The sequence below is a fragment of the Podarcis pityusensis genome (genome assembly GCF_964106645.2).
Source record: "Podarcis pityusensis genome assembly, chromosome: 10".
Classification (NCBI taxonomy): domain Eukaryota; kingdom Metazoa; phylum Chordata; class Lepidosauria; order Squamata; family Lacertidae; genus Podarcis; species Podarcis pityusensis.
In genome coordinates, this window is record NC_138035.1 from 934,991 (window position 1) to 958,685 (window position 23,695).

At 50.6% G+C, this 23,695-nt stretch overlaps 1 protein-coding gene across 6 annotated transcripts in view; it reads right to left on the bottom strand.

The window, feature by feature from the left end:
- LOC308486303 (uncharacterized protein) overlaps positions 1-23,695 on the bottom strand; it is a 100,868-nt gene that overhangs the window by 42,670 nt on the left and 34,503 nt on the right. For 2 of the 6 annotated variants that reach the window (XR_013991016.1, XR_013991017.1), the window contains exon 3: positions 283-5,719. Coding sequence is in view for 4 of the 6 variants with exons in the window: in XM_081023020.1 (XP_080879146.1) it covers positions 6,029-6,448; positions 6,701-6,848 (568 nt within the window). In the remaining 2 variants the exon portion in view is untranslated. Of the gene's footprint in view, positions 1-282; positions 5,720-6,028; positions 6,449-6,700; positions 7,041-23,695 lie in introns of those variants that run through there. The other 4 variants (XM_081023018.1, XM_081023019.1, XM_081023021.1 and 1 more) reach the window with 3 other exon arrangements.

Consider the following 23,695-nt stretch of genomic DNA (forward strand, 5'->3'; position numbering starts at 1 on the left):
TCGGGTCACCCCTCGCCCTGCGCGCCACACCTCTCCATTCCCGGCCCCCCCGACAGGAGCAAGGGAGGGACAGGGGGGTCTCTATCCAGGCGCCTCCCTCACACCTTAACCCTTTCCTGACCCGTTTCTCCGCGCCCCAGGGAGTCCTCGTGGGTGGGCGCCCCATCTCCGCCCCTTCGCAGCACGCGTGCCGGGATCCAGGCCCCACGGAAGGCGCTTGGGGGAGCTGGAGGGGTCTCTGGGTCCTTTTCTCCCCTCTCCCCCCCCCCCGGACCCCTTTACCTCTTTGTCCTCGCTCCGATTCTCATTTCCTTCCTGCAACATCCACGTTGGGCGGGGATCCTCCTCTTCCCGTCCTCCTCCCCCCCCCCCCCAAGATACGCCGCAGAGCGGCAATCCGGAGTGGACGCTCCACTTGCGGGAGAAGCAGGCAGGTTGGGAGGGGGGCTCCCCCCTCATTTCCGGAGCGAAGCAGGATTGGAGGAGGAGGAGGAGGAGGAGGAGGAGGAGGAGCAATGTATTAGGGGTGTGATTTGGGATTGTGTGGGCGGGATGAGAGAAGGATGTGCCGGGAGGGGAGGGAAAGTGTGGAGCGGGGGGGGGGGGAGGAGAGGAAATCCCCCCCCCGGTCTTCCTTCTGGGGATCAGGAGAAGGGGGAGGGGCTGATCCCGACAATCCAACAGCGAAGTCACAAAATGAGTTCTGCATTTAAATCAGATCAGACTCCGAGTTCGTGTTTTGGCATCATGACAAGTCTGTCTGTCCGTCGGGATGCCTGAGGATTCCTGCTCGCTGCCTTTTCCTGGCCAGCCTGAGAGATCACTGGAAAGGGAGGATTTCTTGACTCCAGAATCCATCACCGCAGACCCGTTTCATCCAGGCCTAGAGATCTGCTCTTTGGACAAGTCTGTTTGGATCATGGGGATCATCAATGGATCATATCGATCATCCAGGATGTCGTACCCATCTCACGGGGGGGGGCTCAGGATGAATCTCCTGCCACGTGACTGGGGGAGTCTGGGGGCTGACGGGGGTCAGACAGGGCTGCTGTTTTGCTCTCCTTACTATTTCAGCTCAGGTTTTACTGAAATGGGTGGATTCATTGAGGAAACGGGGCTATGCGAAAGCATCCGTTGCAAAGAGGCAAATGTGTATACTTTGTTACCACCCAGTGAGTTGTGTTGCAAAGGCCATTTGCAGAAAGGCTCCTATTGTATCACCTGCGGCTACATGCCAGAGTTTGGGTGTTTTGTGGAAATGTGTCTCTATAAATGCACTTATCCCTGTGCATTTATAAAGACATTAAATCCCATGAGATGTGCAAACTGGCTTCTCTTGGAAGCACCACTCTGCAGCCCTGCCTGATGCATGCTTACTTAGGAGTAACCCCTACGCGGTTTAAAGGGATTTGCTGTTCCATCTGATGCACGCTTACTCAGAAGTAAGTCCCCATAGTCGCCTTTGGCTGGACTTGACCAGGGGTCCTTTACCTTGGGTAACAGGGGCCAGGAGGGGCCAGCCCCAGCCCCTGCTGGCTGGTCACATCTTCCACGCCAAGAAACTGGGCAGAGCCTTTAGGAGCCTCTGGCTGAACCTGCTGCTCTTCTCCCTGGCACCGCCATCTCCATGCAGGTGCCCCCTAGGCAGGTTGGCCTGCAGTTCCCCTCAGTGCAGGCCAGCACGATGCCTGCACTCAGAACACCTGGAGGGGAGGGCACTGGCTGAAGTCTGGGAGCCCTCGGTGCCAATGCGCAGGTGCTTTGCTTTTACTTAGCCTGGCGGACATCAACACAGCACCCTACAGGGGGGTGTCTCTTGTTCAGATGCCCTCCCTGGGGAAGAGTCGTTGGCCACAGGAAAGTGTGCCAGGAGGGGCCATTGAGAGGGCAGTACAGCACAGCCAGTGGGGAGAGTGCCTTCCTTGGGTGGGGTGGGGGGAGCTTGGATGGCCCCCTGCCTGTGATGCTTAGCAGAGATTACTACTATGCTGGGGGTTCAACTAGATGACTCAGGAGGGCCCTCCCTACTTTACAGTTAGAAGCCCCCGCACTGCCCCCTCCACACCACCCAGATGGGACTCTCTTGTCCAACCCCACAAGGCCATTCCTCTGTCTGGACGGGGAGGGGGAGATAAGGTTCGCCAGCACTGCAGCCCCTAACTTTCAAGCTGGGGCAGAGATGCAGATGCTCCAGGGTCTGGGCTGGCCACAGGCACCCATGGGCGTGGAGGTTGAGCCTTTCTTTGGGAGGGGGGTGTTACAGAAAAATCTAGGTGCGAGGCTGCTCAGTCCCCCAGCTCGTCGGGCTGGCCCTGCGGGTCCCTGTGGAATAAAGGGAGGAGTCCAGCCAACCGGAGCAAATAAAGAGAGATTGCAAGGAGAGAGATTGCAAGGAGCTCCAAAGGGACTTCTCCAAACGGGGTGAATGGGCCGAAAATACGGTTCATTGTCAATGAGACTAAAGTGATGCATGTTGGGACAAAAAAACCCTATGCCCATTAATATCATGTACAGGCTCATGGGTCTGAATTGGATTTCTCTGTGTGCTCTGGGAGACCAGGGGAGAGGGGAGCTGGTCACAGCAGGAGGGGGAGTCTCCCTGGATGCTTCAGCAGCCGGCCTCCTCTGGGTCTCCTGGCCCCCTCCTCTCCTCCCTCCAAGCCTGAACTGCTCTCTGCCCCAGCCTCTTCCCGCTCACCAAACCCTGTTTCCTCCTCAGCTTGCAACACCTCCCCTCCCGTTCCGCTCCCTTTCCTCCCTCTTTCTGCTCACTGCCATCCCCCCACCAGTCCCCAGGATCTGAGCCTTCTTCCCTTGTGGGTCCCCCAGCTTGTGCCCCCCCCCTGCACCCAGCTGTTCCATGACAGCAAAAGCAGAAACAGCAGTAAAATCAGTATGATAGCAGTATGAACTGTGGGCCTCTGGTAGGAAAACTCCCTAGCAGCATGACTGAATAAAAACTTCTGGGAGTATGGAAAAATACTACCTTCCCCAAACCCCAGAATAAGGAGGAGCTCTGGGGTTGCCCCATGGGGTTCAAGAGTGAAGATGGGCCCATCAGGAGACTTCCCTGGTCCATGGAGCCCCTCCGTTCCCCTCTTGCAATTAGGCTTGGGGGGAAATCTCCCATTAACTTACAGTATTATCAGTTTTCTTCAGAATGCTTAGGAGGCAGGGATGAAGTTTGGGTGAAGAATCAGTGCTTGGAGATCATGCGGTGGGGGGATGACAGAGTTTGGTGCAAAAACCGTCTTGCATGCTTGAGTAGAGCAACTCCAGGGCATGGGCCAAGTAGCAGCAGGGTAGAGGCCACGTGCAGAGCAAGTCCCACACTGAGGTCAAAAACACACAGAGAGGCAGCAGGACTTCTTCAGTAATAGTTTACTGAGCTTTCAAAGCATACAGTTCTCACTGGGTCCCCAGTGAGGCACAAAACGTAGCTCCTGAGAGCAAATCCAGTTTCAGCAGTAAAAAAAATACAGCACACAGGATATCCAAGTCAGGCACACAAACCGGCAGAAGGGAGCAAGGGAGGAAAGAGGCTGGAAGGACACAGGGCAATGGAGGTGTGTCTTTCGCTTCCTGTCGTCTGGGAGGGAAGTCAGGAACTCAGCATCTGCAGGGGCTTCATGAATAAAAGCTTTCTGACGGCTGCTTCCAGGCAAATGAGCATCCCAGAAACACACTCTGTGATCTGTGGGGTGTTGCCATATCAATTGTTTTTGAAAAGTTATCACAATGTGGTCTAGAAACCGGTATAGGATGAGATTAATAGATCGCCCAGCCCTAATCCTCACTCACCACCAGAAATCCAGATTCCCCCTCACTATCAAAAGGTACCTTACATATAAAATTATACTCACTAGAGTGAGACGTTACCTTCATTGTTTCATTACTATACAATTTTACATATAAAGAGCAGAACCTCAAATACATGACATGCTTTTAAGATGGATTTCCTGCTGAGTTGAGTTCATTGCTGTGAACAAAAGAGTGGACTCTGAAAGGAACATGTCCCACACTCCATACATCTAAATGGGTTCTCCCCTCTGAGTCCTTAGATGTTCCTTAAACACTCCATTATCACTAAAGCACTTTCTGCAATCTTTCCCTTTAAACAGCTTCTCCTCTTTGAGGGTTGATGGGTTTGTAGGGTGTCAACTGTTAAAGTTCTCCCTGTCCATGAGTCTGTGGATGTAGGACTTCCACTAGGACTGAACCTCTGTCTACTTGACATTTATAGGGTTTCTCTCATGTGGGAGTTTGTTGATGTAAATCAAGGGCTCCAATCGGACTGAAGCTCCTTCCAAACTCCATACATTTAAATGGTTTCTTCCCTGTGTGTCTGCTGAGGTTTTCTAAGGTATCCCCTTTTACTGAAGCTTTTTCCGCACTTCATGCATTTAAATGGTTTCTCCCCTGTGTGAGTCAGATGATGTCTTCTAAGGCTTGCATTGAAACTGAAGCTCTTTGTATTGATGGAAGAGATTCATAAAGACCAAGCGGGCTTTCTCCCGGGAAGACACTTGTCTGATAATTTGAGGAACGTAATTGATATTTTGGAAAAACTAGAAGTGAATATAAACACTAAAGCAGTTCTGATATTTGTGGATGCGGAGAAAGCTTTTGACAACATCTCTTGGAGTTTCATGAAGAAGAATGGAGTTTCATGAAGAAGAACCTACAGGGGATGGGGGTAGGCCAAGGTTTTGAAAATGGTATAGGTGCAATATACTCTGAACAAAAGGCTAAATTAATTGTAAATAATGTGGTGACGGAAGAATTTACGATAGAAAAAGGGACACGACAGGGGTGCCCAATCTCCCCACTGCTTTTCATATCGGTCCTGGAGGTTCTGCTGAATATGATTAGAAGGGACCGGTTGGCTAAAGGTATACAGGTCGGAGCCAAACAGTACAAACTGAGAGCATTTGCAGATGACTTAGTATTGACGTTCCAGGAGCCAGAATCTAGTACTAAAAGGGTTTTAGAATTAATTCAAGAATTTGGTCAAGTGGCAGGATTTAAACTGAACAAGCTAAAAACTAAGGTTTTAGAGAAAAATTTAACACCGATTGAAAGAGAGAGGTTTCAGAATGAGACAGGCCTGACTGTGGTTAAGAAAGTGAAATACTTGGGGATTAATATGACAGCCAAAAATGGGAACTTATTCAAAGATAATTATGAAACATGTTGGACAGAAGTGAAAAAAGATTTAGAAATTTGGTCAAATTTGAATCTTTCACTGTTGGGTCGTATTGCTGTGATAAAAATGAATCTATTGCCTAGAATGTTGTTTTTGTTTCAGACATTGCAAATTGTGGACAAGATGGACTGTTACAAGAAGTGGCAGAGAGAGATCTCTAGATTTGTCTGGCAGGGCAAGAAGCCCAGAATAAAATTTAAGATATTAACTGATGCAATGGAAAGGGGTGGATTTGCCCTGCCAGACTTTAAACTTTACTATGAATCAGCAGCTTTTTGCTGGTTGAAAGAATGGCTACTTCTTGAAAATACAGACATTTTGGATCTAGAAGGCTTTAACAATGTATTTGGATGGCATGCATATTTATGGTATGATAAGGTCAAAGCACATAAAGCATTCAAAAATCATATTGTCAGGAAAGCATTGTTTAATGTCTGGATAAGATACAAGGATTTATTGGAAAATAAAACCCCAAGGTGGTTGTCACCGATGGAAGCGAAAGCTCTGAAAAGGCTCATTATGGAGGCCAAATGGCCGAAATATTGGGAAATGCATTTAAATGGTTTCACCCTTTATGAGTCCGTTGATGTTTTCTAAGGTTTCCAATCTGACTGAAGCTCTTTCCACACTCCATACATTTATATGGTTTCTCCCCTGTGTGAGTCTGGTGATGTTTATTGAGGTGTTCACTCCGACTGAAGCTCTTTCCACACTCCATGCATTTATATGGTTTCTCCCCTGTGTGAGTCTGGTGATGCATTTTGCACTGCCCACTATGAATGAAGCTCTTTCCACACTCCATACATTTATATGGTTTTTCACCAGTGTGACTTCGCTGGTGTAATTTAAGTTCTGCATTCTGCCTGAAGCTCTTCCCACACTCCATGCATTTAAAAGGTTTTTCACCCGTGTGAATCCGTAGGTGTGACCTTAACTGTCCACTCTGACTGAAGCTCTTTCCACACTCCATACATTGAAATGGTTTCTCCCCTGTGTGAATCCGTTGATGTTTTCTAAGGTCTCCACTCAGTCTGAAGCTCTTTCCGCACTCTATACATTCATATGGTTTCTCCCCTGTGTGAATCCGTTGATGTTTTCTAAGGCCTCCACTATCACTGAAGCTCTTTCCACACTCTATACATTTATATGGTTTCTCCCCTGTGTGAATCCGTTGATGTTTTCTAAGGTCTCCACTATCACTAAAGCTCTTTCCGCACTCTATACATTTATATGGTTTCTCCCCTGTGTGAGTCCGTTGATGTATTCTAAGGCCTCCGCTATCACTAAAGCTCTTTTCACACTCCATACATTTATATGGTTTCTCCCCTGTGTGAGTCCGTTGATGTATTCTAAGGTTTCCACTATCACTAAAGCTCTTTCCGCACTCCCTACATTTAAAAGGTTTCTCCCCTGTATGCGTCCGTTGATGCTTATTGCGGTTTCCAATCTGACTGAAGCTCTTTCCACACTCCATACATTTATATGGTTTTTCACCAGTGTGACTTCGCTGGTGTAATTTAAGTTCTCCATTCTGTCTGAAGCTCTTCCCACACTCCATGCATTTAAAAAGTTTTTCACCCGTGTGAATCCGTAGATGTGAACCTAAGTGGCAACTCTGACGGAAGCTCTTCCCGCACTCCATGCATTTAAATGGTTTTTCCCCTGTGTGAGTCCGCTGATGTATATTGAGGAATCCTCTCTGACTGAAGTTCTTCCACACTCCCTGCACTGTAATCCTTTCTTGTCCATGTAAATCCGCTGATGTGTTCTAAGTTTTCGACTATCAGCGAAACTTTCCCCACACTCCATGCTTTTTAATGTTTTCTCCTCTCGGAGTCATGAACAGGCCCTCTCTTTCTCTGGTCCATCGTTCCTTTGGACATTCCCCATCCTCTGCATCATAATCCTGCATCCACCTCTAGATCTTTATGAATCACCTGCACAGTCTCATTGGCCACAAGAGGTCCATGTGGACCATTTTGGGAGGCCCAGGTCTACATCTTCTCCAGGGACTGTGGTCTGGGTCAGTCAGAGAACTAGTGACAAGGCTTGGTGCTTGGGGTCAGCTGAATGGGTGCTCAGGGAAACTCCTGTTCTTGGAGATGGACCTCCATCTACATGCCTCACATTGCATGGCGACAGCAGGAGAAGCAGAAGAAAAGCAGCTGGCACATCGGAATCCCAGACCCCCACTGCTCCTTATAATAATGATGGACTGCCTGATCTCGAGCCCATCCTAAAGTGACACTGAAAAAGCTGCATATTAAAGGCAAATGGATAACTGTACTAGTGAAAACTTCAACCTTGAATATGTAGTGTTGAATTATCAATCAATTTCCTTTATTCGACCGATAGTCAGAAATAAAACATTACACAATAATTATAAACTATAACATCATGGGGGTACATAAATAAGGTAGGGCCACAGTACTAGACCTCTCACAAATAACCCACATCAAGGCTTTCAGTTAAACGTTTCCGACGCTTGAGTGCCAGGAAAAGAAATTTAGCCACTGACAAAGTTCTTTTCCCAGAAGACTTATTTAGCAGATATGCTGTCTGCTTTCCTCTTTGTCGGGAACTGAGCTGGGGTAAGTATGGAGTTATAAGATACTGTCTTAAATCGTTGTAGATGGGACAGCTCAGTAAAATGTGCTCTGTGGATTCTACCTCACCCAATGCACAGTGGCATAATCTCTGGTCATATGGGACTCCTCCATATCTTCCCTTCAGAACTGCCGAGTCAAGAACATTCAGCCTAGCCGCAGTAAATAGTCTGCGGTATTCCACGTAGTGGATATCCGCCAGGTAGCGAGCTGGAGCAGCCCGATACAACTGCTCCCCCAGAAACAACCCAGGTTTCACACAGGCTATGTCCTCCTGTCTGGCAATATCCCTTAATCTTTGAGCGATCACCGCCTTTGCGTGGCTATACGTCATGGACTCTATATAAAGGGAGGACAACCTGCACTTCTGCACTTCCTCCACTATCTCCCCTTCCCATGGAGATTTAAAGTTATCCCTCAGAATCAAGGGGGCCAAACCCACCGGTCTGAAACAGAGCTTGAGCCATAGCCATAACTTCGCTTTCAGGGCCACATACCTAAAGGCTTGACAACCGGTTTCCAGTCTCATGATCGCACCTGCCACAGAGGGGGGGATCCTGAGTATGGCCCTGAGGAATTGGGTTTGGATAGATTCCAATTTTTCAAAATCCCTACGTGAGCCCAAGGCAATGCCCACCAGCAGAAGAGGGAGGACTTTCATTTTAAAGAGTCGTAAGGCAACTTTGACAGTTTGTGCCTGTTTCTTGGAGTACAGGGTTCTAATCACCAGGGCTGCTTTGGATGCGTTCGAGGCTATGTATTCTCTGTGCGCCAGGAAGGACCTATTTGATCTTACAACCTGACCCAGGTATTTGAAGCAACCGACCTGCTCTAAAGGAATACCATTAATTGACCATAAATTAGGTTTCAGTCGAGCAGCAAAGACCATTATTTTGGTCTTGGCATAGTTTAGTTGGAGCTCGTGTTGGGTCTCATATTCATGAAGAGCTCGAAGCATCCTCCTTAATCCGATGGGGGAGGTAGCTAATAGGGCGGCATCGTCCGCATACAGTAGGACATTCAAGGCTCGTCCTGACAGTTTTGGTGGATGGAAATCAGCATTTGCCATATGCACCACTAGCGAATTAATATAGAAATTAAACAGAGCAGGGGCAAGCAAACAGCCCTGTCTTACCCCCCTAGTGGTGGCAACCGGATTGGAGACTAGCCCCTTACTATCTATCCTAATCCTCAGGAGGGTATTTGTATGCAAATTAATAATCAGCAGGAGAAGGCGGCGGTCGATAGATGTCGCTGCCAATTTTGTCCATAGCTGGTTCCTGGCTAATTGGTCTAAAATTGGCCGGGTCTGTGCGCGGCCCTTTCTTGTGAATTAACACAATCAGTGCAGAGTTCCAGCTTGGAGGAAATTGTGCTGTTTTGTTTATATAAGTAAAAAGAGCTGCTAGGGGTGGACACCACCAATCCTTGTTGGCTTTAATAACAGCTATGGAAATAAGATCGTCTCCGGGTGCCTTGCCCGCCTCAAATTGGCCTATAAGTGTTTCCACTTCAGAGCAGGTAACGGGATCCCACTCTGGCAAGGGGGCCAAATCTAACCTTCCTCCGCTGGCTGCGTGAGCTGCATATAAATCGGAGAAGAAGCTTTCCCAGGTGTCAGCTGAAATTTGGGGTTCTATCCTTGACAACGGTCTACCCAGGTATTGAGAAATTTGGTGCCAAAAGGAGGAGGGATTTCTATTTTCTGCAGCTTTTAGAAGGTTCTTCCAATCATTTCTTTCTGCCGCAAGCTTCTTTTCCTTTAATAGTGCTTTATACCTTCTCTTGAGGTTCATAAGGTGACTGCTAGGTACGGGGTCATTTGATGCCCTATATGCCAAGAATTCATTATATAGGTTGTTCTTGAAGTGCCTACATTCCTTATCAAACCACTTTTTATGAGAGAAATGGTTACTATTCATTACCGGGGTCTTTGCCAACGAGGGTTTTAACAGTTCTACTAAACTGTCATATATTGGCAGTGGCTCAACTGCCTGGACAAGGGAGTCCCTTGTCTCTTGCAGTTGGTCAGACCAAAGGAGTTCATTTATCCGTTGAGCCATATTGTCAGTCCATTTTAAGGCAGTGGGCCTCATCTGAAGCTGGCTATTTGTAATAGGCACACAGGAATAGATAGCCATTTCTCCATCCAGAGTCAGAGAGAGTTCTAATGGAAAATGGTCACTTTCCAGCCTCGTTACCACCCTAAAGTTGGAAATTTTGGGAATTAGGTCTACTGATGTCCAAATAAAGTCTATGGTATGGTAGAGGCTCGGGAGCCTGACCAGAAAGTAAATTCGGCAGGGTAATCAGAACTGAGAGCTCCGTTTAGAAGGTGAAAATTAAGAGCCATCAAAGTTTGTCTACATTTAAAACCTGCGTATGTAGCAACACTGTCTTTAAAGTTCCTGAGTAAAAGGTCTGAGGTTAAAATGGGTAGTGAGGGATATTTATTATATTTAGCAACTAATGATTTATCAGAGTGAGACAATCGGCCGTTGAAATCTCCTGCAACTAGGAAGGTGGCTTCAGGATATTTCTCTAGGAGAGTTTCAAGAGTCAGTTGAATTCCCCTCCATCTTTGGTCCACCAGGTTTTTCTTATAGATTGGGTGCAAATAAACATTAATCACCACGAACACTTCCTCCGCTGTTTGTAGCTTTACACCCAGCATGGATGACGACTGGATGTCGATTTGTTCCACCTGCAGATTTAAGGCCAAGAAACTAAGATAGCCAACCCACCTTGTGGTCTGCCAGGTGATAGTAGATTCTGTTGTGCATTCAGGTAGAAGCCCTTATACCCTGATAGGGAGAAGCCCTCACAAGCCCAGGTCTCTTGCAGCAAAAGAATACGACTGCCTTTTATGTAGGCGACAAAGGATGGATCCATCAGCTTAGGTTTAATGCCAGCTACATTCCAGGATAAGAAAGTAAGTAATCTCCTGGTCACCCCTTCGAGTCATGCTGGGCCTTGCGGAACCAGCACGGCAGAATCCACCTGGGAATGCATGCGGCGAGGGGGGACAATAGGCTGGAAGAAGGAAGTGATTGTAGCTTGCTTACCAGGCAATTTCCGAGCACCACTTACCGCAGCAGCAGCCATGGATTGAGGCTTAATTATTGGTAGCTGCAGAGATGGATTCTGGTGCACGGGAGTATCACTTAACGACAGGTCCATAGACTCTACATTTAAAGTATGCTCTAAGATTGAGGGGGGTGGATCTGCGGATGCTGTGGGGAACATGCAGTGTAAGGCAGGTGGAAGGCATCCTTTTCGGTTTGCCTCCAAAAGAGCATTCAGTCTTGCCACAGCTTCTGAGTTTGACCAGAGGGTTGTCGAATCTTCCACTGTATCCTGGCTTGACATCCCGAGGCCGTGTACAGCCAGGTTGCAAATCAAAGGTCGTTAAAACAGGTACCACTTGGGCTTGTGTAGACTGATCTACAATTGGTGAGGAATTCATCTTATTTACATGAGCATGATCTTCTGAGTTACGGAGACAGAGTAGCAACTCGTCCAATCTGTCCGTTATCTCTGTTCGCTCCCGTTTTGGCAATTGGGAGAAGGATAGAAGTAACTCACGCTCCGTAGAGTTCTCCAGATGTATGGCCTTTGTCAGTGGAGGCAGGGGGGCGTCGAACCAGCTGATTAGATCTGCGGCCAGGGGAGTTGGGGTCGTGGCAATTGGCGGACCCTCAGACTTGTCTGCTTTCTTTTTGAACAAGCAGTTTGGTAAGAGGGGGCAGATCTTGGTATTGGTAAAGACTCTTGTAGCAAGGATTCCATAGTTCATTAGAAGGCTTCTTGAGGACATAAGAAGTGCAGGGAGCTTTTTGGTTTTAAAGGAGAGCAGCACTCTCTGCCTCTGAGGTCTGCTGCTAATATGATCAGTATGCTTCAGGTCAATAGAGCTAGGGGTTACACTCAGAAGCTCCGCTAGGTGTCTCCTTATATCACTCTTATAATGCCAGTTTATCACCTTGCCTCTAATGGGCAAACCGTTAGGCAGATTTTGGTAGCTTGCAGCAGCAGTTTGTGAGGAGGTGCAAAGTGTTGTTCCTTCTTATTTTGCTCACTTTGCTCACTTTTCTGATTATAATAATGATGGGCTGCCTGATCTCGAGCCCATCCTAAAGTGACACTGAAAAAGCTGCATATTAAAGGCAATTGTATAACTGTACTAGTGAAAACTTCAACCTTGAATATGTAGTGTTGAATTATTGATGGCCTGAAGTTGTGTTATTTCTAGAGACATGAATTCATTCCGCTTCTGTCTCAAATATAGCTATTATATGATGTCATGAGGTGTCATGGGAGCGGTAGTACCTTTGGTGGTCCCCACCCTGCACTCAATTCTCACCTGTGCCTTCCAGAAGCTGTCAGGATGAATCAGGGGCCACAATCCCAGGAATGGCTTCAACCAGCTGGCAAAACCAGGTGAGGAAAGCTGATGGGTCTCAAATCCTTGGGGGGCTGGGGAATTCTGCTGCACCTGAAGTCAAGCCCTGGTGGATGGAGAGGATGAGAAGAACAGTGAATCCCACAGTCTAGAAGGCAGATTCTGCCCGTGCGGAAGAGGAAAATGAAGGGCCGATGGGATCGTCAACCGGGGAAGGGAGCCCATCGAGAAGGAAAACTCTGCTCCTAAACCTTCACTGCCTCGTGAGTTATGTTCAGGAGAAGAAAAGGATATGGAGGGAAACCCACACAAATCCAGAGCGGAGTCTCTAAGACGGTTGGATGGTGTCCTGCACACCTTCTTCATTCAACTCCTGCAGCCAAGCTGGTGCCAAACATACTGCTCTGCTTTCCTTGGGACCATATCAGCCGGGCTGAGAAGGGGGTCTTCTTGTCTAGGCAGCCCAGGACCCCCAAACCCACTGCCCAGGCTGGCAGTGCTACAAACACAGCAGTTTCAAGGGGGGAGATGGGCTCAGAGCTGTGTATCAAAGTCTCTCCGATGTGGAACAAGGGAAACAGAAACAAAATTTACATCATAAAGGTAAAGGTAAAGAGACCACTGACTATTAGGTCCAGTCGTGGCCGACTCTGGGGTTGCGGCGCTCATCTCGCTTTATTGGCCGAGGGAGCCAGTGGCATACAGCTTCCGGGTCATGTGGCCAGCATGACTGAGCCGCTTCTGGCGAACCAGAGCAGCGCATGGAAACGCCGTTTACCGTCCCGCCAGAGTGGTACCTATTTATCTACCTGCACTTTGACGTGCTTTCGAACTGCTAGGTTGGCAGGAGCAGGGACCGAGCAATGGGAGCTCACCGCATCACGGGGATCCGAACCGCCAACCTTCTGATTGGCAAGTCCTACGCTCTGTGGTTTAACCCACAGCGCCACCCGGATCCCGTATTTACATCATACGGCACTGTAAAAGTATTCAAAATATTTGTTTTTCGAAGAAAAGACCACAATGTATCATGTGGCCCCTTCAAAGCTAATGAAAGTCTTGTGGCTGGAGCTTTTGGGGGTGCAGGACCAGGAAATCTCCTGCTACCATGATCCTTCCAATGGGGATTCAGGCCTCATCATGGGACTGAAATTGCCCTGGTTGTGCTGGTTGATGATCTCCAACGGGCCAGAGGCTGAGGGGGAAGCTGTTTCCTGGTTCTGCTGGATCTCTCAGCGGCTTTGGAGACCTTTGGCCATGGTGTCCTTCTGGACCCTCTAGGGGAGCTGGGGGCCCTGCTATGCAGTGGTTCCCCTCCTTCCTCCTGGGCCATGTCCAGAAAGTGGTGTTCAGACCCCTGGATGCTTACTTGTGGGGTGCCTCAGGGCTCCATTCTCTCCCCCATGCTTTTTACTATCTATATGCAGCCACTGGGAGAGATCATCAGGGGGTTTGGGCTGGGTGTTCACCAGTATGTGGATGATGCCCAGCTCTTCCTTTCTTTTTTTCCCCAAATTTTTTTATTAATTTTCCAAACAATTATACAATTTTCCAAAATACAACAGATTACTTCTTCTTCTTTTTGAACTTCCTTCAGCGTCTCTGACAATCATCCATATTTATAACTGTAGTTACACATTCCTCCTTTCGTATTGCCATTACACTTCCCTTCTCCCACTATTTCCCTTTAACAATACTTCTCAGTTTTTACAGTGCCTCTTGAAATCCCACTAGCGTTGTGTTCACACCACATATGTTTTTCAGCTAATCTACAAACTTTCCCCAGTCTTCGATGAACTTTTGGTCTTTGGTATATCTGATTTTCCCAGTTAATTTATCCAATTCCGCATATTCTGTCATTTTCAATCTCATTTCTCTTCCTTTCTTTTAAATTGGAACTAGTGAAGTTGGTGAATGTCCTGTGTGTCTGTTTGGAGGTGGTTGGAGGATGGATGGCGGCTAAGACATTGAGGTTGAATCCTGACAAGTCAGAAATACTGTCCCTGGGGGAGGGTGGGAGCCTTCCTGGCCCTGATGGGGTAACTGTGCCCCTGAAGGACCAGGTGTGCAGCCTGGGGGTCACCGCCTTCTGGGATCCATTTGTGAACAGAATGTGTGAGTCAACTCTTTTTATACTTTTATAGAAGATTGTGTCGTGTCTTATCTTTTTATGAGGGACTTAAATGGAAATTACCAAGGAAACTTATTTTAGAGGCTTTAGCGAGCCTGAGCAAATGCATCCGCTGTAAGTTTAAAAGGAGGAATGTTACTCTGCTAAATTGTACAACTTGTTAACACAAGTTGGAAAGGATATAATCAAACAAAATATCCTCTCCTGCATTCCTGAACATTCCCAGTGTCATGGTTGCATTTTTCAGGCATAGAAAACTACGGATCTAAGTACAGCGATAATTCCTAACCTATCGGTTCAAGAAGGTTCTGGTAGTTTTACTCTATGATTCAAAGCTGGTGTTTTCTCTAGATCATGGGGAGGCAAACTAAGGCCTGGGGGTATAAATGCGATGATGATGATGATGATCTTGTGGGTTTTTTAAAAGTTATTTTGGAATTCGTACTGCTATATCAGCTCACAAAATCTTATGGGTGGAGAAAATCACAGGGTTGCTGTAAACTATAATCCCACCCACAAACTCTCATTCATATACAGTCTGCAAATTTGGGGAGGTCACACACCTCACCTGTGCTAATACTGGCAGTCGTTGGCCTCTGCAGGCACACCCGGTGTGTAGAGCCTCCAGCCACAGGAACTGTCTATCATGAAAATGGGTCCTTTGACTGGGAAGATGACACGCAGTGTAAATTAATAATGCAGAGTTTTAAAGAATAAAAGCTTTACTGAATTAAAAGAAGCTTCTTCATAAACAACATGGTTCCAAACAATTTGACTGAGATTGCATAGAGACTCTGCTCAGGGCTGAGACAGACAGACTCTTGCTGAAATCTTACAGAGAGCACAAAGTGCAACTGGCTACTACGTCACATGTCAGAATGACTCCAGAGTTAGCAGTTAAGCCTGAATAAATTGAGGAGGCCCAAATGACTGTGCAGTCCCTGCACTTCCCAGCCTGCTTGGCTGCTTCTGCTCTCATGTGTCTTTGTCACGTGACAAAAGATTCATGCAGTCGCTGTCATCGGATGCTGATGGGTTGTATCTCAGCTTGTCAGTCACTCTGACATTGGCTACAAAGAATAAGAGGAACAGAAATGCTTTTGAGGTGCAACTTCTGTATCAATCCTGAGAGCCATTCCATGGACTCTGCACCCCTGTTTCTGATGACCAAGAAAGGACAATTAAAGATGGAAGCCTGAGGGAGAGGAAAAGGTTTCTGGCTGCTTCCTGGGTGGGATTGCGGAAACCAAGAGCCGCTTCTGAGAAGGCCTCCCCCCTCCCCTCTTGTCACGGCTAAAAATTGGCCGCTGTTTCTTTAATGCTTAAAAAGCTGCGGGTTGTATATATAGAGTGAGAAATGTTAGTTTGGTGTCGGGTTGGTTGGTTGGTGAAAGCTGGCAGTGTTGATGTGTGTACAGTTGGTCAGTCGCTTTTGCAGAAAGACTTTTGAGAATACAGCGGTACCTCGGGTTAAGTACTTAATTCGTTCCGGAATTCCATTTGTAACCTGAAACTGTTCTTAACCTGAAGCACCACTGTAGCTAAAGGGGCCTCCCACTGCCGCTGCACCACCACCACAATATTTCTGTTTTCATCCTGAAGCAAAGTTCTTAACCTGAGGTATTATTTCTCAGTTATCGGAGTCTGTAACCTGAAACGTCTGTAACCCGAGGTACCACTTTAAAAGCAGAAAGTACTCTGCAAGGATGCTCTTCTCGCGGTCTCTTCGATGCTGACAAGGGCCCAAGGACCAGGCTGAGGTGACAAAGGGAGGCCAGAACCTTCTCTTTTCTTTCTACAAATACTGACATCTCTTCCTCTGGACTTCCTCTCCTCTCCAGGGGACCAATGGTTGGACTGGGCAGAATCGCTGTGTCTGGACAGCGCAGGGGCTTATGGGGCAGGAAGAGGATGGAGATTGCGGGAAGGAAGGGTGGGGGGACAGGACCCCCCACTTTCCAGGGATCCCTCTCTGGTCGCCTTGAAGGGGGGGTCGATTACTGGGCGGGAGACAGAGGCCAAGGCTGTTCCACCAGAGATCCCCCGCAGCTGCCACAATGGAGACGCGATCTCTCCCCCCCCCCCGCCAATGCTGCCCTTCCCTGCCCCATGGATGCTCCTCTCCCTCCCCCCCTCTACCCCCTCCCTCTCTCCCGGAGTCTCCCCTGCATCCAGAGGCTCCCTTGGCTCTGCTCACCCCACACCCTGCGCCCCCATCTCTCCAGCCGGAGGCGCCCCCCCCCCCGAGAACATGGGGGGGGACAGGGGGTCTCTATCCAGGCGTCTCTCGCGCCGCTTAACCCTTTCATGGGCCGCTTTTCTCCGCGCAGAGCCAGGGGAGACGGGTGAGGGGTCCGCCCTGCGAGGAAAGCCCCCTGGGGGCGCTTGGGGGAGTTGGCGGGGGTCTCTGGGTCCTTTCCCCCCCTCTCCGCCCCCCCCGCGACCCCTTTACCTCTTTGTCCTCGCTCCCGATCCTCCTTTCCTGCAACATCCACGGGGGTGGGGTCCCCTGCCTCCTCCCTCCCCTTTCCGAAAGCGCCCCCCTCCCAGCTATGGGGCAGAGCAGCAATCCGGAGTGGAAGCTCCCCGCCCCACATTTCTGGAGCAGAAACCGGATTGGAGGAGGAGGAGGAGGAGCAATGTATTGGGGGTGTGATTTGGGATTGTGTGGGCGGGATGAGAGAAGGATGTGCCGGGAGGGGAGGGAAGGTTTTGAGCGGGTGGGGGGGAAAAAGGAGGAGTAGAACCCCCCCCCCGTCTTCCTTCTGGGGATCAGGAGAGGGGGGAGGGGCTGATCCCGACAATCCAACAGCGAAGTCACAAAATGAGTTCTGCATTTAAATCAGATCAGACTCCGAGTTCGTGTTTTGGCAACATGACAAGTCTGTCTGTCCGTCGGGATGCCTGAGGATTCCTGCTCGCTGCCTTTTCCTGGCCAGCCTGAGAGATCACTGGAAAGGGAGGATTTAGTGACTCCAGAATCCATCACCGCAGACCCGTTTCATTCAGGCATAGAGATCTGCCCTTTGGACCAGTCTGCTTGGATCATGTGGATCACCAATGGATCATATGAATCGTCACTGGATCATCCATGATGTTATACCCGTCTCACGGAGGGGGGGCTCAGGATGAATCTCCTGCCACGTGACTGAGGGAGTCTGGGGGCTGACGGGGGTCAGACAGGGCTGCTGTTTTGCTCTCCTTACTATTTCAGCTCAGGTTTTACTGAAATGGGTGGATTCATTGAGGAAACGGGTACGTTGAAAAGAGGCAAATGTGTATACTTTGTAACCACCCAGTGAGTTGTGTTGCAAAGGCCATTTGCAGAAAGGCTCCTGTTATGTACTGAGTTGAATAGGATCCAAACTGTAGCAGTCTGATTGGTCCTAGAACAATAGGATCCAAAAGGCAGCAGTCTGATTGGTCCTAGAACAATAGGATTCAGAATGCAGCAGTCTGATTGGTCCTAGAACAATGCAGCAGTATGATTGGTTGGCAGGAACCACCCAATCCTGCTCCAGATAGAAGTGAATCCACAACCTGATTGGCTTACAGTAGAATTCCAGAATTAGCCAATCATGTGCAGCCCATTGTGTAAATAATGTATATAAAGCAGATACTGTGAGGGGACATTTATTCATTTCCTCCTCACCACTATGAGCTGAATAAAGAGCATGAAATCACTTTGCGACTCTGAGTATATTTCACTGGCGACGAAGGTGGGATCCCGCTGAGCTGACTGCCACACACAGCACCGCAGCACCGCCAACTGCCGCACCGCTGCCTCGCACCGTGTATCCAGGCTTCAGCTCCGGGGCACAAGGAACTCAGAATGGCAGCCAACAGCAGCTTCTCGCCATTCAACCCAGCATCTGGAGACTGGGAAGCGTACGTGTCAGGGGTTCAGGAGCAGAGGCAAGGGCAAGGGAGGAAACAGAGAGCGAGGGGGAGGAGGCAGAAGAAAAGATGAGTGATGACGACGACCCGAGATCTCCGAGTCTTTCCAGTGAATCAGAAGATTCACAGAAAGGAGCACCAGTGGCCAGGGCAAGGGGGGAGCCTAGGGGGACACCCCAGGAAGATAGAGCCAGAGGGGACTCAGAGGGGAGCAGTTGGAAATCGGGACCAGCGTCACCGCCAGAGAGCAGGGAAGAGGAAGGGCGCCAGGGATCAAGCGCTGGCAGCTCACAACAGGGGGGAGGGCACGAGTCAGGAGTGGCCACACCTCCATCGGGGAGCGAAGAAACGGTCAGACGGAAGGTGGAAGGTTGGGCGCGCGCGACAAGTTCAAATGCACAGGAAGGTGGCGCAGTAGGCAGCCCGGAAAGGGAGCCAGGTCCTAAAGCCCGCCGAAAGGAGGGAGAAGAGTCAGGGGGGTCAGCGTCAGCGTCAGAGGAATCCCGGAAGGAAGAGACCCCGGGGGGCAGAGGGACCCAGAGAAGAACAGTCAGGCGGAAAAGGTGGAGCAAGGCTAGGATATTAAGTTGGTGTACAAGGGGCGGAGACTCAGATGGAGCTTCGCCGATCTAACCATTAGACGTAGGGTTGCACGCAGCAGCTTGAGAATGGAAACTGTAACTCAATAAAGACTTTTATTTAATGATCGCTGGCTAGCGTGATCCTCTGTGAGCTAGGATCTGGAAGCAACTCTGACAGTAAGCTCCATCTCATGAATTGTGGGCATCTACAGCCTCGCGGAGAGGAGAGAAAGCGGGTGCCTACTAGCGAGCTCACGAACGGCAGACAACATGACGGCCGAACAGCAGATAGTGGAACTCAGAGAAGCAGTGACACGACTGAATGCCGAGGCTCTTGCATCCAGGAAGAGAGAGGAGGACGCAGCTGCCGCCTACAGGGATCTCCAGGTCAGGTTGGAAGTGCTTACGAAGCAAGGGCAACTGACACCCAAACCGGAGGGGATTGGGTTGGGGAGACGAACAGGCGGTTTGGTCTCTCACTTCGATGGGAATTTGCAACAGTACCCCAACTTTAGAGCAGATGTAATGTGTGCACTGCAACTGCTGAACAAAGACTTTAGAGATGAGCAAGAGAAGGTGGGATTCATCATGTCCCATTTGCATGGAGATGCTAAAGCATGGCTGCGCAATTTGTGGAGAGATAAGGATCCGGCGCTCCAAAACGCGGATGCCTTTATTAAAGCGATGGATGGGTGCTTTTTGTCAAGCATTGACGTGGATCTTGCTCGGCAGCAGATACATGGACTGAAGCAAGGGAGGGCCAGCGTAAGGCAGTACCATGCCCGCTTTTTCGCTTTGGTCAGTGCTCTGGAATGGGACAGAGATTCGGCTCCTGTAAGAGACCTGTTTTGGGAGGGATTGCACGGCTCGGTTAAAGATGAAATTGCGAGGGGGGAGAGACCCCGGACCACGCAGGAGATCGTTCAGAGGGCGCTGGCGGTGGGGGTGCGGCTGGAAGGACGTCCGTGGAGCAGTGGCGAAGGGCGTGGAGGGCGCGAACCAGCCAGGGGCTCCTCCTTCCTTCCCAGAGAAGCAGCGCGTGCGCAATCCACGCCTCCGCCAGGAGGAGGAGCGGAACCTATGGAGGTTGGAGGTGCAAGGGCTCAGTCAGCAGCCAGAGCCCTAGCACCGGCAGCAGTGAAAGCGAAGCCTCCTAGAGGGAACAGGAAGTGTTACATCTGCGATGATCCACAGCATATGGCGAAAGAGTGTCCCCAGAGGCTCCACAAGCACACTGCAGCCTCAGCAATGGTAACTGCAGCAACGCAGCAAGGACAACCACAGCAGGGAAACGACGGAGTCTGGTTGGAAGAGGCACTGGGGCCCAGCCAGACGTGTCAGTGAAGCAGTCCCCAGAGATTTTACAGCCCATGGACCCCCTCCCGCCCAAACCGGTAGTGAGGCTCACCGCGTCGCTCCAGCTGCCCAATGGAATCACCATGGACGTGCCAATCACCATTGACTCCGGAAGCAATGCGGACTTTATAGGGCAGGACTTTGTCGACCGGCACGCTATACAGTTGCTGCCTGCCACGCTGCCCCTGCAGGTTGTCACGGTGGATGGCAGGGAGCTGCTAGGGGGGCAAGTGGTGAAGCAGACGCCACCAATGGTGATGCGACTTGGGAATCACAGGGAAATCATCAGCTTCAATGTCACTCAACTATCGGACACGCCCATTGTATTGGGCATGAGTTGGCTGGACAAGCACAGCCCGACGCTGGCTTGGTACCAGAGGCAGCTGACCTTCGGCTCTTCCTTTTGCGCTGAACACTGCATCGTGCCCAGGCAGGAAGGAGAGGAAGAGGAGTCACAGCTGCAGCTAGGCACGCTGCAAGCGGTTCCCCACAAGTACGCAGAATTTTTGGAGGTTTTCTGCGAGAAGGAGGCAGACAGGCTACCCCCCCACAGACCATATGACTGCAAAATTGACCTGCTGCCGGGGGCGGCGCTGCCCAAAGGGAAGCTGTATTCCATGTCTGAGGACGAACTGCAGGAACTCAAAGAGTTCATAGATCATAATTTGGAGCGCGGTTTCATCCGAGAGTCCAAGGCAGCGGGGGGCAGTCCGGTATTCTTTGTTAAGAAGAGGGACACGCCCCAAAAAAGACTTGTAGTGGACTTTCGCATCTTGAACAGTGTGACCAAGCCATCGGACTTCCCCATGCCCCGAATCGACGACCTCCTCGCAAAGGTACGGAAGGGCAGAGTGTTCACCAAGTTGGACCTGCGAGGGGCATACAACCTCATTCGCATGCGGGAAGGAGATGAGTGGAAGACAGCCATGTTCACGCCCCTGGGCACCTACGAATATAGAGTTATGCCTTTTGGATTGCAAAATGGCTCCCACGTTTTTCAAGCTTTCATGCATCACGTGTTGGCGGGGCTCCTCTACAAGACGTGCGTCTGTTTCTTGGATGACATCCTGATCTTTTCGGAATCGCAGCAGGAGCATGACAGACACGTCAAGGAAGTGCTGAGCAGGCTACAGCAACATAGGCTTTACGCCAAGCTGGAGAAGTGCCAATTCGACGTGACCGAGGTGGATTTCCTGGGCTACAAGTTGTCTGATAAAGGGCTCGCCATGGACAGCGCCAAGGTCCGAGCAGTGTTGGATTGGAAAAGCCCACGCAACCGGAAGGAGGTCCAACGGTTTGTCGGCTTCGCGAACTTCTATCGCAAGTTTATCAAAGGCTTTGCGATGCAGACAGCGGCCATCACGGACACGCTCAGCTCCAAGAAAAAGAAGTTCATCTGGACAGAGCAGGCGGAGCAGTCCTTTCAGGCACTCAAGCGTCTCTTCGCGTCGGAAGAGCAGCTGCTTCATGTCAACCCCAGCAGGCCGATGAGGGTGGAGACAGACGCTTCAGACAGAGCCGTGGGAGCAGTCCTGCTGCAGAAAGACCCGCAGGGGGTTTGGAGGCCGGGAGCGTTTTACTCAAGGAAGCTCAGCAAGTCCGAACAGAACTACACCATCTGGGACAGGGAGTTGCTGGCCATTCATGCAGCGTTCAAAGCGTGGAGGCACTTCCTGATCGGCGCCAAGCACACGGTGCAGGTCTGCACGGACCACAAGAATCTAGAGCACTGGCGCACGGCACAGTTCCTGAACCAGAGGCAGATACGTTGGGCTGAGTTCTTTGCGAATTTCGACTTCCGAATAGAATATGTCCCGGGGGACACCAACATCATGGCGGATGCTCTCTCCCGTAAGCCACAGTATCTGGAGGAGGCAACGCCAGCGGCCGCCATGCACATCTTCGCACCGACAGTGTGGGCGTGCGCGGCGGCAACAGTTGACCTGGATGCGGTGCGACGAGCGTTGCAGGATGACTCCTTCGCGCAAGCAAAGATGGCAGAGGTGCACAGGGGCACGGCAGCGACCGACGAGTTCCAGCTGCGAGATGGTTTGCTCATCCGTAAAGGGGCCATCTACGTGCCGGGAGACGAACTTCGCGCCAAGGTACTGCAGCAGCTGCACGACGCGCCCACTGCCGGGCACTTTGGCAAGGAGAAGACGGTGGAATTAGTAGCCAGAGACTTCTGGTGGCCCGGAATGAGAGGGGAAGTCGCGGACTACGTGGCGAGGTGTGACACCTGCCAGAGGGCCAAACCAGTGCACAGACCGCCGGCCGGACTGCTGGAACCGCTGCAAACTCCGTTCGAACCATGGGAGAGAGTGGCCCTGGACTTTGTCACGGATCTGCCCAGCTCGAGGGGCAAGACGGCTGTGCTGGTGGTGGTGGACTTGTTCTCCAAGATGGCACATTTCATTCCGTGTGCGAAGGTGGCCACGGCGGAACAAACCGCCAAACTGTTCATAGACCACGTGTTCAAGGTTCACGGTCTGCCGCGGTCTATTCTGTCCGACCGAGGGCGACAGTTCATCTCGAACTTCTGGCAGAGGCTGATGGGCTTCCTGAACGTCAAGATCAACCTGGCGTCGGCTAGACACCCGCAGACCAACGGGCAAGCGGAGCGGGTCAATGCCATCATGCAGCAGTACCTGAGATGTTATGCGAATCAACAGCCTGCGACGTGGGTGGATTACCTGCCTCTCGCCGAGTTCGCCTACAACAACACGAAGCACGTGTCCACGGGGGTCACGCCGTTCTTCGCCAACAACGGGAGGCACCCCAGAACCTTCCCGGGACTGGAAAGAATGGGGGAGGGGGAGCCGCAGACAGCAGATGCGTTCGCGTCGGAGTTGCAGGAGGTCCACGATCAGCTGCGGCGGCACCTGGAGCTGGCTAAACACGCATACAAGGTACAAGCGGACAAACACAGAAGGGTTGGCGAAGAGATCCATGTGGGAGACTGGGTCTGGTTAGCAGCCCACGCAGTGCCGGCCAGGTCGTTGGCGAAGAAGAAACTAGGGCATAAACAACTGGGGCCCTACCAAGTCGAAGAACAGGTCAACCCGGTGGCTTTCAGGCTGGCTCTTCCGGAGGGTTCCAGAATGCATCCGGTGTTCCACAGATCGGTGCTCACTCCCTACAAGGCACCTCACAGGTTTCAGGAACCAGGAACGGCACCGGGTCCGCTCCGAGAGAGAACCGGGCAAGGGGGAGTGGCACAGGAGGAGCGCATCAACGAAGTCATGGAGATTTTGGACTCCAGATGGGGGGAAGAGGGGGTAGAATACCTTCTCGCCAAGGAGGGCACCCCGGCCAGTGCCAACAGCTGGGTGCCGGGCTACGCTTTAGACGAACCTCTGCTCAAAGAAGAGTTTCATGCCCTCTTCCCACACAGGCCAATGCCAGCAGACTTTTTCGACGACTGGCTTTTCACGCCCACGCTTTCAGCCAGCACGTTCCGGGGGTTCGACTCGGACGAGGAACCGACACGAGACGCCCGTTCCCCGGAGGGGTCAC